The 14,719-nt window shown below is 31.7% G+C and overlaps 1 protein-coding gene across 6 annotated transcripts in view; it reads right to left on the bottom strand.

The window, feature by feature from the left end:
* Nucleotides 1-11,442: 11,442 nt before the first annotated feature.
* Nucleotides 11,443-14,719, bottom strand: part of LOC127070946 (visual system homeobox 2-like) — a 40,439-nt gene continuing 37,162 nt past the window's right edge. For 4 of the 6 annotated variants that reach the window (XM_051009587.1, XM_051009585.1, XM_051009588.1 and 1 more), the window contains 3 exons: nt 13,628-13,802; nt 13,120-13,371; nt 11,443-12,567 (listed from right to left, as the gene is read on the bottom strand). In XM_051009587.1, the coding sequence (XP_050865544.1) occupies nt 12,404-12,567; nt 13,120-13,371; nt 13,628-13,802 (591 nt within the window). In that variant the 3' untranslated portion in view covers nt 11,443-12,403. The remainder of the gene's footprint in view (nt 12,568-13,119; nt 13,372-13,627; nt 13,803-14,719) is intronic. The other 2 variants (XM_051009590.1, XM_051009591.1) reach the window with 1 other exon arrangement.

The raw sequence follows: 14,719 nt of genomic DNA, 5'->3' as shown, positions 1-14,719 counted from the left end.
TCTGGTGCCCATCATGCCGAGGATGAAAGGTCCTTATCGGCACGGGTTACTGGTTGTATTCGTAGACGTCCCATGTCCGAAACGAGCAAAAGTGTCCGTGATTAAAATCTTTGATTTTATTCACGAGTGGTCCCTATACATTTAGTTAGATATTTTCTTGTGCATATTTTATTATTATTATATATATATATATAGCTCAGGCCAGGGTCTTCTTGTTTCAAAGTCGTTTCATTTACAGTGCTGTTTATTAGCACTTTTTTCTCTTCGTTTTTGCTCGCGATATTAGTAATGAAATCGGGCATTAATTTACCCGATTTCGTATAAAGCATATAACGTGGTTTACGTTACATGCATTGCTTCGTACTTAGTCCATTTAATCGCGATTTACTTCGATATTTTAAAATATCGATTTACCCATAAATGAGCAAGAAGACAAACCCCTTCCGCGACGGATAGATTCTGGTAGTTAAGTGGTGGATTATAATCCCGTTCTTTCACTAGAACAGCCATTTAATGAAAGGAGTCGTCCGAGGTTTTTTTATTAAAATTATATATTTCTTAATAATGAAATTTCATAACTGCATAATGCGTATGCATATATATGAGCTATGTGCATACTTCATCCCTCCATGTCAACGACTGCCTACCGCGGGTCGCTCAAAGGCCCTTAAGCGGTGCATACAGGTGGGGTTGCAAAACTATTTTTGCCACTTATTATTTTTTTACCACTTTTAGTGGTAAAACCCATATGTGGTGGTCACACTCATATGTGGTGACCGCCTACCATCATCCATCCTTGTTTGAGCTCTTGCTAATAAGACGTGCAAAGAGACTCTAGAGTCACAGTCCGCTTAAATTTTATATATATATATTTTTATATATTTTTTATATATTTTTTTATATATATTATAAATTAATCATTTTTTAGCTCAGGATTTTCAGCACTAATATACTAATACCCCTTTCTCCCCCATGCTTTCTGCGTTCTCATCCATGCGTTTAACCCAGGTGTTACTCGTGTGGGTGAGAAACAGTCAGTGTGGATTTAGTTTTAAGTTTCCTTTTCAGCGACTGTCATTGTGCTGGTGATTGCACGGTGTACTTTGTACTTGTATGTGCGTTTTAGGAAGTGCATTGTACATCGTTTCGCGATAACTTTTAAATAGATATCTGATATATCTAATATATAACTATATTAGTATCGGTTTGCATAATAGTTACCACATTTTTGTGGAAAATTCTAAATACTCGTATATATTACTAGTATCTATATATATACTAGTATGTACTAGTATTTTTGCTTTAGTCATATATGCAATAATCATTAGCCTTGGCAGTCGATTTCAGCAACTGGTACGTACTCCCAAAATATATTAGAAAAACTACGCGGTTGAACTAGGGTGTCGGAGGTGCCCCGGGGCATGCTCTCTAGTGTAGGCTTTTGCACCCTGGTGGAGTGTGAGAGAACCGTGGAGTGTATGTGTTGGTGTGAATGTTTGCACTTTTTAAATATAGGTCATAGGCAGGCAGGTAGCATACTTTTCTGAGTGAATGTGTCAATTAATTTTAAGTAGGTAGGGACCGGGTAAGGATGCGATTCCCACTCAGAAGTGGGAAGTCCTTTCTCCGGGGATTTGTGAAGTTTCAGCAAATTTTACGATCTTTCAGCAAGGCTGAATTTTTTTGTCTTTTTATCTTTTTTTTATTTTTTTTTTCTTACATTTTTTGCTGACACTTTGCATCGCGCGATATATCAGTATCAAACAGTTCGAAAAACTTTGCACCCAATGAGAACATCAGATACATCCCATATCTTTTGAACTTAGCAAAGGATTTTGAATTTGTTCGGTACTTAGTTTTAAATTAACTCTTGCACTTCGCGATTCTTAAAATATTTACTATCTATATATTTCTTATTTAGAAGTAGAATATACCTGCATAAGTAAAGTGGAAGTATTACATTTCTTGTGATCTTGACATTTTACCGCAACTATATCCATCTTCTAAGTGCAACGAGTTAATGTTAGTACGTAATAGGTTCATCGAATAGAATGAATATTATGTCTGCTGGAGCATTCGATTAAATGTGCCTGTGTTATTGCGTACGGTTGGTGGATTCTTTGAGTCCATTGATTGTCCACAGGCTAGGATAGCTTTACGGTTTAGTTGAAATATTTTTATACGAATCTTTTATTTTTATTTTTTTTTAATTAAATGAATAGATAAATAATTAAATAAAGATCATTAGAAAATCGAGACGCACCTAGGCAGAGTAGAAAACGCAGTTGAGAATACGCGTTGGGACTCGTCAGTGCCGTTTGGGGTGATTCATTCGCGAATTTTGCCATACTGCAGTGGTTATACTATTTAGAAGAAATCGATACTTTACGTCGCAAGCGCTTACCGCTCGTTAGGTTAAGGAAAAAAAAAAAAAGAAAAAACCAGAACAAACCTGCGTGCGAAAATGTGTTTTCACTTCCCAACCCCTTAGCTTGCGATCATTGCGTCTCGTTCGATGCGTGCGTTTACACGAGTGGTTTGAGTCTTGTTGCATAAAGTGAGATCAGGTCGGGATCAGGTCGGTTTAGCTTAGGGACGATTTCATTCTTGTAGTAGCAATCACTGCAGTATGTCAATCTTTGTGGGTGCGTTGCTTCGAACGGTAGGGCGTTTTTTGATGCGTAAACTTATCTTGCGTCGCACGTAAGGAATGCTCCAATGCAGTGGTTAGGGCACGAAGCAAGAAGTGGCTGTATGCTGAAGAGGCCCCCACATTATGTGGCTCAAGAGGGCAACTATCGACTACAAGTCATTTTTCAAAGGTGGTCGGTATGTCGAACCCTTCGTTAATGGCTTGTGGTCATATCAAAATCCCTTTTACCCTTTACCACGTTGACACTTATGCTCGTAGTAGTTTGTTCCTGGATGGAGATGATGGACCATTCCATCTCCTTGCTATGGCGTTCCGCACCATTCCGCGTTCGTGAAAAATTAAGATTTTTGCGATTAGAGTCAAGCAAGTTAGTTATTAATTATTAGAGTCATTGCAATTTTTTCTTAAAGTAAAGTAGAATCATTGTAATTTTTAAAAGTAGAGTCAGTTTTTCATTTAAGCGTAGAATCAAGCCCTTTGCATTTTCTACTTTTATTTTTATTTTTTTTTCTGATTAAAGTCAAGCCCTCCCTCTTTTCATTTTAAATTAAAGTCGAGTCATTACATTTGCTTCTTTAAATTAAAGTCGAGTCCTTGTATTTTTTCCTTTTAAATTAAAGTCGAGTCCTTGTATTTTTTCCTTTTAAATTAAAGTCGAGTCCTTGCATTTTAAAGTTTTAAAGTAGAGTCTTTTCTTGAAGTAGATTTTTAGTTACAAAGATAGAGTCACGCTCGTTAAATATTGTGTGGACGTCCGTGGCCTGCAGCAGCATTGCACTCAGGAGTGCATTTGGATACCCAAGCATGTTGATTTTTAATTCAGAATAATCATATTTTAATCATATTTTTCATGTTCATAATTTCATAATGTGTATGTATATATACGAGATATATGCATATTTCAATGTCAACACAGCTTTACCACGAGTTGTAAAATGACTCTTATGTGGTAATCATTATCGTTATCATTCATATCTTCACCCTCATTACCTTTTTGCAATCTGATTCTGATTATTCTGATTAATCTGATTAATCTGATTATTCTGATTATTCTGTTTACTTTGGTTATTCTGATTAAAAATCTACAAGACTTGATGATGAATTAGAATGCCTGCATTCAGGAATGCAGATGAATATATAAAATGGCAGCCAGCACTCAGGAGTGCATATTAAAATATGTCAAGGGTATACATTTTTATTCCAAAATTATCAACAAGTGAGGACGAAATGACAGAATTAATAAGTATATATATATATATATATATATATATATATATATATATATATATGAGAGAGAGAGAGAAAGAGAGAGAGAGAGGGATAGAGAGAATAGTAAGAAGATATAATAAATGATACAAAGATTATTAATAAATGTTTATACATATTTGAGAGAAATATGATTATATTTTGGAATAAAAATGCATTAGTCTTGGTATATAAGTGAAATGATTGAAATGGCTTGCCTGCACTCAGGAGTGCATATGAAAGGTTCAAAGTAAGTACATGATTGCATTCAGGAATGCAAATGAATAAATTATAGTAAGGATGTACATTTCACATTCGCAATGATCAAAGATGAATGAATAAATGCACTAATAAGATAACTAAATGAAGAAATATATAAGTACGTCGATCTCCGGTGATATTTTTTTTAATATATTAAACTTGTCTAATAATAAATGAAATTCACTTTATTCGATATATAATAATTAAATGATATTTAAATGGTGCAAATGAATTAGAAGAAAATTTGAATCATGCGGATAAGAAATGTATAAGTCTTACTAGATGAATGAAGTGACATAATGGCAGCCAGCACTCAGGAGTGCATATTAAAATATGTCAAGGGTATACATTTTTATTCCAAAATTATATACAAATGAATATGAAATGAGAGAGAGAGAGAGAGAGAAAGAGAGAGGTGTGAAAGAGAAGAGGGAGTATTTTTATCATCTATACAAAAATTTCATAAGAAATATTGAAAAGATATGTTTATATGTTTCTGAAAGAAATATAATTATTTTTTGGAATAAAAATGCATTAGTCTTGGTATATAAATGAAACGATAGAAATGGCTTGCCTGCACTCAGGAGTGCATATGAAAGAGTCACAGTAAGTACACGATTGCATTCAGAAATGCAAATGAACAAATTATAGTAAGGATATACATTTCACATTCGGAATGATCAAAGATGAATGAATGAATGCACTAATAAGATTACTTAATGAAGAAATATATAAATACATTGATCTCTGGTGATATTTTTTTTTTAATATATTAAACTTGTTTAATAATAAATGAAATTCATTTTATTCCATGTATAATAATTAAATGATGTTTAAATGGTGCAAATGAATTAAAAGAAAATTTGAATCATGCGGATAAGAAATGTATAAGTCTTACTAGATGAATGAAGCGACATAATGGCAGCCAGCACTCAGGAGTGCATATTAAAATATGTCAAGGGTATACATTTTTATTCCAAAATTATGTAGAAATGAATATGAAATGAGAGAATTAATAAGGATATACATATATGAGAGAGTGAGAGAGGAGTACGAAAGAAGAGGGAGTATTTTTATTATATATACGAAAGTTTCATAAGAAATATTAAAAAGATATGTTCATTTATCTCTGAGAGAAATATGATTATTTTTTGGAATAAAAATGTATTAGTCTTGGTATATAAATGAAGCGATTGAAATGGCTTGCCTGCACTCAGGAGTGCATATAGAATAAGTTCGCAGTAAGTACATACCTGCATTCAGGAATGCAGATGAACATATTATAGTAAGGATATGTATTTCTCAATCAGAATGATCAAAAATACATGAATGAAAATGCACATATAATAGTATTATATAATAAGTATTTAAAGTATTCCTACCTCAAAGTATTTCTTTAAAGTTCCTTAATAATAAATTAAGAATATTTTATACTCCTCCTAATATAATCATTTATTTATATTTAAGTAGTGTGCAAATGAACGAAAATAAATTTTGAATCATTCTGATTAGAAATGTATAAATCTTGCTAAGCGAGCGTTATGATACAAAAGTAACAGCCTAGCACTCAGGAGTGCATAAAATATGGCAAGGGTATACATTCTTATTCCAAAATTATCAACAAGTGAATATGAAATGACAGAATTAATAAATATGAGAGAGATAATTATATTTATAAATATGAGTGAGATAGAGAGAGAGAGAGAGAAAGAGGGAGTAATATATATATATATATATGAGAGTTTCATAAGAAATATTAAGAGATAATGAATTATATAAAGATTATTAACAAATGTTTATATATCTGTGAGAGAAATATAATAATTTTTTGGAATAAAAATGCATAAGTCTTGGTATATGAATGAAACGAATGAAAAGGCTGTCCTACACTCAGGAGTGTGGATGAAAACAGAATAGTTACAGGTTTGCATTCAGGAATGCACCTGCACACTGAAGTATATAGATTTTTATTTCAGGATAATTATATATTTTTTATATATTATATATTTATATATTATATATAGCTAATTCTTTTTGACACCACGAGTCGTTAAATGACTCATATATGATGTGATGATAAACCATCATCATAATCATATTATATAGATTCTAATTATTCTGATTAAAAAAATCTATAAGGCTTGGTGAGATTAGGGCGCATCTGTTAAAGCAATCAGTAATAAGAGTAGTAATAAAATAGATTTGTAAGAATAAGATATAAGAATATATTTAAATTATTTTATATCTTATATATTTAATATTTCTATATTTAATCTTATTTCTCTTTAATATTTCATATCGTATTATTTTTTCATGTGGATATTCCAAATACTTGATTCTGAAATTGTGAAAATGTACAACTATTCTTTTTATAATTTAATAAATAAGAAAGTGTAATGATAAATGATGTAAAATATACATCAGAGACTCTTGATGTAACTACATACTTCGTGTTAGTATAAACGAAATGATATAAGATATATGTAATCTATTGATTAAATATAAATCTGATCTCATTATGGATATGGTTATAGGGATATATAAAATTGTGTATGCATTTTGTAATACGATACAAGGTGCAGTATATTTCTGTTTCCCTTTTAAACGCGATTTAAAATAATTCTTAAATACAGTGAAATATTCACTATTCTTCTTTTTCCATAACGTGTCTTGAATAATTTGCAATATTTATATTTTTAATTGTTGTTCAAATGCAATATTCACTTTGATTTAATAGCAATATTTAACTTCTAATTGTTTTATAAAAAAATTGTCAATTTAATAAACAGTTTTTCTTCTTTCTATACATTTGTACATAAAAGTCACCTATTATAAATTCCGTATTTTTGTTTAAAAGTAGAATACATTTTCTAATGCATCGAGAATTCAATGTGTTGAGTACTTTTGCTATTTAATATTTCATATTAATTTCTTTTGCTATTTTAATATTTCATATTTTTATATTTTTCATGTTTTTAATATTTTTCATTGTAATATTTTTTTCTTATATTTCAGCATTACAATCTGTGGCTACAAATGTATACTATATTTATTTAATACTTATATAATATTAATCATAATTAAAATTTTTTTTTAATAATAATTAAGATTATATAATAATTAAGATATTTGGCCATGGATTGTACATACAGTATCATTTTTCCACACATGCCCTTTTATATAGTTTTTTGTTACAGACAGTTCTATTTCAAAGTTTCAAGGTTGAATATAAGGAAAAATATCCCTTTTTCACTGGACATTCAGTCAGTCTCAAAAATAATATTTCAAGGTTTGTAGTACTATCATATATGACCTAAAAATAAATTAATAAAGAGTATAAATTCATTATATAAAATTGATTTTTGTTCCAGGTTTTCCAGATGATCTAGTCAAAGCATATATAAAATATAATACAAATATAAAGAAAATATGATGCAATGTTAAGATAACGAAGAAATTATTAATTAATCCATACACAGTGCTTTCTGTTTCAGGAAATTATCATCTAAGTTGGCAAGATTCTACTTCAGTCTTCATTTTTCGTTGATTATTATTTTCTTCATTAGTTATTATTTTCTTCATTGATTATTATTTTCTTCATTGGTTATTATTTTCTTCATTGGTTATTATTTTCCTCGCTGATTATTGTTTTCCTTCATTGGTTATTATTTTCTTCATTGGTTATTATTTTCTTCATTAGTTATTATTTTCTTCATTGGTTATTATTTTCCTCGCTGATTATTGTTTTCCTTCATTGGTTATTTTTTGAGTGAGTGTGTGAGTGCGAATTTAAATTAATAATTACTTTTAATATATGTATACTCTTTTCAGAAAGTATCAACATTATAAATTTCTTATATCTACAGGTTGTTACTTTATTATATAAAATGTCTATATTAATTTTGATTGATTTAATTATAAAATGGTTTTTTGTTTACAGATGACTAAAGATATATTATATAGAAGTTGTCATATTACTTTAATTATTGCATATTTTGTATTTACAGGTGACTGATGATGCATTATATAGAAGACGTCATATTATTTTCATTGCTTATTGTTTAATTATAAAATGGCTTAGATTTTTTATGTTTACAGGTGACTGATGATGTGCTATATAGAAGACATCATATTATTTTCATTCCTTATTGTTTAATTATAAAACGATTTGGATGTTTTATATTCACAGGGGACTGATGATGCATTATATAGAAGACATCATATTATTTTCATTCCTTATTGTTTAATTATAAAACGATTTGGATGTTTTATGTTCACAGGGGACTGATGATGCATTATATAGAAGACATCATATTATTTTCATTCCTTATTGTTTAATTATAAAACGATTTGGATGTTTTATGTTCACAGGGGACTGATGATGCATTATATAGAAGACATCATATTATTTTCATTGCTTATTGTTTAATTATAAAATAATTTGGATGTTTTATGTTCACAGGGGACTGCTGATTTAATGTTCATCATAATTTGGGAATGGAGTTACATATAAGAACTCTATTCCTTCGCGTGTCGGGTAGGTAGGTCGATATTAAACGAATTCATAAAATCTTAGTCTAATCTTGATTGATTAGAAAAAAATTTTTGATTCGTTTCGCGATTGATTTTGCATTTTTTTCCAAATTATTATCATTATTGTTGCATATGCAATAATTATGTGATTTTATATAATTGGCTTTAAAGTATTAGAAGTAGAGTCATAGCTCGTGGGTCTCCGTAGCAGCAACCTCCAAGTGGTGAGACCCGGGCAATCGATATTATTTGCGATCGAATAATTATTCTAAAACAATGTAACGCAAATACTGTCGAGCTAATGGCTGCCTAAATTCAATCAAAATTTTCATGTTCAATTGTTGATTTCTTTTAGTGCTTTTGGCTTTACTTTCTAATGATTAAATAATGAATTAAATTTATTCAAGTATCCAATATTTTTTTAAAATGATATTTTCAAATATGGAATTCATAAAAATCATTTACAACATACGTCGATGTTATCATTACTTCTAAGTTATTTCAAGTTCTCAAGACATCAATGTCTTTCGAAAAAAACTGCATCTAATAACAATAGTTACCGACATGTCTTACCAACTTTCGATGTAAAGGCATTTACCATCTTCACATTGACACCACAGTTTTTACCTTGTATTTTTTAATTGAAGTCGACGGTATGACGATAGATGGAACCACTTCATTGTCTTTCTGGGAAATTGCATCGAATGATCGGAAAAACTGTAATACCTCCTTACCGACTTTCAATGCAAGTTCATTTACCATCTGCACGTTGGTATTACAGTTTTTTCGAATTGAAAGTAGTACATTTATTCCTGTAGATGTCGCCACCATGTCATAAAAAGCTTTGGAACCATTAACAACCACTTTCCATTGAAGCAAGTGGTGCCATCTGGAAAGAAAACCATATAAAAAAACATATCAAATAATCAGAAAAGTGGTTCCTTTAATTTTGTTTTGAGATATCAGAAAGTTATTTTTATAATTAAGCTCGTTATTGAACTTCCTTAGGAGTAGTGAAACAACGTCAATTCATTATTTTCCACTTAAATAATATAACAATAGTCTAAACAATAGAGAAATGAAAATAATGGTAAATTAACTCTGTATTCATATTGTGTTATTTTATTCATTTCTAAGATTTTGAATATTTTAAAAATATCTCGGCAATAAAATATTATTAATTAAAATAAAATTTCTTAATTTATCGTACGATATAATAATCATTATAAAAAGTTTATTTACTCACATTATTATGAAATTTGGCTTGTGAAGTTTAGAAAAATCATAGAAATGAAATAATAATAGAAGCAAACTTTTACTTATGTTTAAAGAAAAAACAAAAAAACATTAGAAAAATTTTTTACATGCAGCTTAAATCAGATTATTTTTAGAACATATTTTATTCTCAAAAATCTCATAAAAATGAAACATTATCAATCAATTAGATTTCAAATGAAACTATCGAAGAAGAAAACAAGAACGAGATAAAAAGATTGACATTGTCACTGTCGTAATGACGAAAAAAAAAAAAATGAAGGGATTTGGAAGAAATTTATTTAAGGTCCCGTAAGAAGGATTGGTAAACCATATAAAATTTCCTTTTTTTTTTCTTTTTTTGTTCAGAAACTTTATTTATTACGTACACTAGCCGACTACTATGCATGCGTTGGGGCATTCGGATACAGTGTAAGATCTCGCTTTAGATCCGACCTGCGTTTTGTCTCGGAGTTTCCTTTTACGATTTGAACATTTGCTGTCGTATTTTATTTTATTTTATTTTATTTCATTTTATTTTATTTTATTTTATTTGTTTCGTTCGTTTGTGTTTTCGTTAACAAGTTCATCGACGTACTTATCGTAATCGATTCTCAGCCATTTCGTTCCATTTTTAAAATCGAATACGCGACAAAGCGTATTACAGAATGCGTCTATATAAGTTGGGAGATGTTAAATAATCGATCCTTTGGCTCTTCGAAGACGGACGAAATGATGGATCCAATGAAATTAAGGATCATCATCTCAATATTTCATGATTAATCTTATATAGATCTCAAGGAACTTATGGCATCGAGAATGAAAAGTTATTATCAAGCGAGAGCATCGAAAATCGAAAAAAAAGCTTCGTCCGACTTGCCTTGCCTCTCAACCACATATATTTATTTTTGTGTATTTATATTTATATATATACTTTTATATAATATGTATATATATATATACTTTTTGTATTTATATATTTATATACAGTAGTGGATACAGGAGAAAGGTAATGACGTTCAGTAATGATGCTTTTCTTTCTTTCTTCTTTTATAAGAGATCCGATTAGAAAGAAAATTTAGATCATTGAAAATGATCTCTCTCTCTCTCTTTATATATATATGTGTATATATATATACATATATATATATATATACATATACATATATATATAGCACATATACATATTGTTAATCGTCGTTACTCCCATGACCACCACGCGCGTAGGTGTATCCATTAATAAAGTATAATACCTTATAGAACTAAAACTTATATCGATATATTGCACATTTGACAACAGTTATGTCTTCTTTAAGTACTTGGGTATAGGAAGTGTTCGCTAATAAACGTTTTTCTTACGTGCATCTCTCTCTCTCTCTCTCTCTCTCTATTTCTCCCCCTCTCTCTCTTTCTCTCTCTCTCTCTCTCTCACTCTCTCACTCTCTCTCACTCTCTCACTCTCTCTCACTCACTCATTCTTTCTCTTACTCTCACTCTCACATATATGTCATGCATTCACTCGTTTCGATGTACCTAATGTCGTTCCTATTTAACATTCGTTGCGAATCATTTTGTGTCTTTTTCTTTTTCTATTTTTTTCTTTTTCTTTTTTCTTTTTTTTGTTAAAAGGCGAAAAGTCTTTGTTTCTCGTTTATTGGTTTATTCATTTATTTATTTGTTCTTTTCTTTTCGTTTTTTTTCTTATCCCGATTAACTTCTTTCTCTCTCTTTTTCTTCTTTCCCTTTCTCTCTCTCTCTCTCTCTTTCGTTTTATTTCACTCACACTATTTAAAAGCGACTATTATTTCTTAATTAGGTATTTTTTCTTCGTATCGATGTCGTTTTGTAAGTATTGATTTAAGACGGCCATTGATAGGCCACTGATTTTCGTTGATGAGGTTCTGTTATCTCTTCTCTTCTTCGTTGCATATATATAGAGACCATCGATTTTTTTTTCTTTTTTTTTTTTTTCTTTCTTTATTAAATTTCGTTGATCGGTTTACATACAAAGCTCATATTTCATCGTGTTGGATATCGAAATATGCATTTGTTCGATTTATTCGTTGCTCTTGTAAGTCATTTTTTCTTGTACGTATTAACCTGTTTCTTGTATTTTTGATTCTTTTTATGTCAGTTCGTTTACCCTGATCGTCCCTGCGAGTCAGCAGCTAAAAATTTCAATTCATTGTGTTCACCGTTGCATTTATTCGTCTCATTAATATCCCCTTCATTGAGAAGATACTTTAAGGGATGATCTATAACGATCTCGATCTTCATCCTCGAACGTAATGTATTTTTTGTGTTGGTTTTGTTTCGTTTACGTTCTTATAAAATATGAGGAGCTCTCTTAGATTTTTTTCTGGCCCTCCTCGATCGAGATTAGGTGAATCGTCCAGACGAAATCATTGTCGAAATGTTGTTCGCTTCGAGATCGAGATGAAAAGTCGACGAGAAGGATTAAACCGAGGCATGAAGCGTGCTCGATTGCGGTCCCGTCTGATAAGAGCTGCCTGTTGGAGCTGCCGTTGGTTGCAAGCTCAGTTGCAACTGATGTTGCTGAGCTTTCGCCCTCAAGCAGGCGATGCTCTCGTTCCTCAGTTGCTCTGTGTCCTGTACGACTCCTAAAGAAAACGACAGAATAACGACATTTTATGGCTTTTTCTCTTATCGTTTTTCTAGATTTTGTAATAATCGAGACAATGGCCACGGAATTTACTACGACATCATCGTGTTTGCGCGTGTTCATTATCTATAATATATAAATAAATGAGTTAAAGTGCAAGTCGAACTATGCATAAGAATAACAAGATTATCCGTACTTTGTTTGTTTTGTTGATTTTGTAAACTTTGAGACAATGGATGGAATATTTACTATACGGTATCATTGTAATTGGCGAGTTACGTCTCTTTCATTACTCGTAACAAAGAGATAAATGGACGAGTGCAAGTTATAAGAATCAGTATTAATTTGATCGAATCATTTGCAGAGATTTTGCGACAGTAGTCGGAGACAATGAACGAAATCGCAGTAATCAACTAATGGTCAGTTCTGTCCTTTTTATTACTTCCGATTAACACGTAATTAATCATGCAGGTTGTCGTGTAAGACAATTGTTAGTAAAATTTCCAAAGGAACGATCGATCGTTGTTAAAAGAAGGACAGAAAAACTTGCCTGTCGACGAAGACGGTCCCATACCGTCTTGGCTCTCTTGTCCGCTCTCGGAACTGGTAGGTCCACCCTGGTGATGATTATGATGAGGGCTACTTCCGCTCCCGTTATGGTCGTTTCCACTGTCCTCGCCACCAGACTTGAGATGTTCCGCCGCTTCGATCGACTTTCGGTGCATCCCTACGGGCCCACAGTCAATCAGTTCTTGATTATTTTCGAAATCTTGACTAAAGCCGCTTGTCTTAGACGATTGCGCTGATAGAGACGGACAGAAAAAAAGATTGGACATTTTTCGAGATTGCTTCAATTGCTTATAAGCGTTCTGCCTTCTCGCCGTTCGAGCCATCAAAATTATTTTTATTTCTTTTCTATTCGTTTGTTCTTATCGCTGTCATCGTCGTCGTCGTTGTTGTTGTTGTTGCAAGTCAAGCGATTTAATATTTATAACGACTTTACTCCTTTTGTTATTCTTATATTTGTTTGAGAAAATCAAAATCGCATCGGTACTTACCAAGCAACCATGGAGCTACTGATTCGTTCTCCTTAGCACTCTTCAAAATAGTCTCTGGTAGTGGCAAAGAATGTCGAACCATCGCACCGTATAGACCATACTCCGCCATTATGGTACTTCTACCCCAGCATTTTTCGGTTTTGCGCCATTTAGCTCTCCGATTTTGAAACCACACCTGAAAAACACGGATTGAAACATTTCGAACATTAATACGACCATTTCGGAAATCTTTCAAAGTATCGTAATTGATCATTATCGGTAGAACTCAATCGCAACGGAAGTATCTAATCGTACAGGGGCGCACACGTACTAACAACTTTTATCCGATTAATAACTATTGAATCGAAACTCCGATGCCTTTCCGCAGTTTTAATTATTATATTTGAAAGGCCTCTAGCCACGATCCTATTTTTCATGCTTTTGATCCAGTTAAGCTACTTGCTAACGATCCGGATGATCCGACCACCTACCGCGAAGACACGTGGCATATTCTGCTGGTCGATTTTAACGAGCTCGATTTCCACGCGTTGACACGTATGTGCGGATGTACGTATTATCTATCTATGCGAGTCTAATCATAAAAGAAAAATTGTAATATGTCTTAACGAGATCATCCTTCGTCTTTTTAAAGTTGTCGTCTGGCGAGCTCGATTAAATACGACTGATCGTTAAAAGCTCTCTTTCTCTCTCTTCATCTTCATTTCTCCAATTTTTAAGAGTTATTTGCTTAATTGCGCGTAAATATTCCACGTAGATAATAATCGTGAAACGAGACTAGAGAGAAAGATAGAGATAGTGACTCGTTTTCATGAGAGAAACGCAAGACTGTTTTCCTCCGAATTCTCACTCGTTAAATCCACATAAAGTGCGATTATCGTACGAGTCGTCGGCTTCTCGAGGATCTACGAGTATCTCGGAGTAAAACTCTCTTTCTTTCGATGTCACGAATCTTTTCTTCTTTTAGGATGCTTTTCCGTGCCATTTTTTCCGAGTAACGAAGCAGATCGTCTTATTACGAACGATGCCAAGTTTATTACGAGAGAATAATTTTTGTAATTGTCGTTGGCAAAAAATAATCTATCGATTTAATCG

This window comes from Vespula vulgaris, chromosome 19 (assembly GCF_905475345.1).
Source record: "Vespula vulgaris chromosome 19, iyVesVulg1.1, whole genome shotgun sequence".
Lineage (NCBI taxonomy): Eukaryota > Metazoa > Arthropoda > Insecta > Hymenoptera > Vespidae > Vespula > Vespula vulgaris.
Note: the sequence above shows the minus strand (reverse complement) of the source record. Positions and strands in the feature narration are given on the sequence as shown.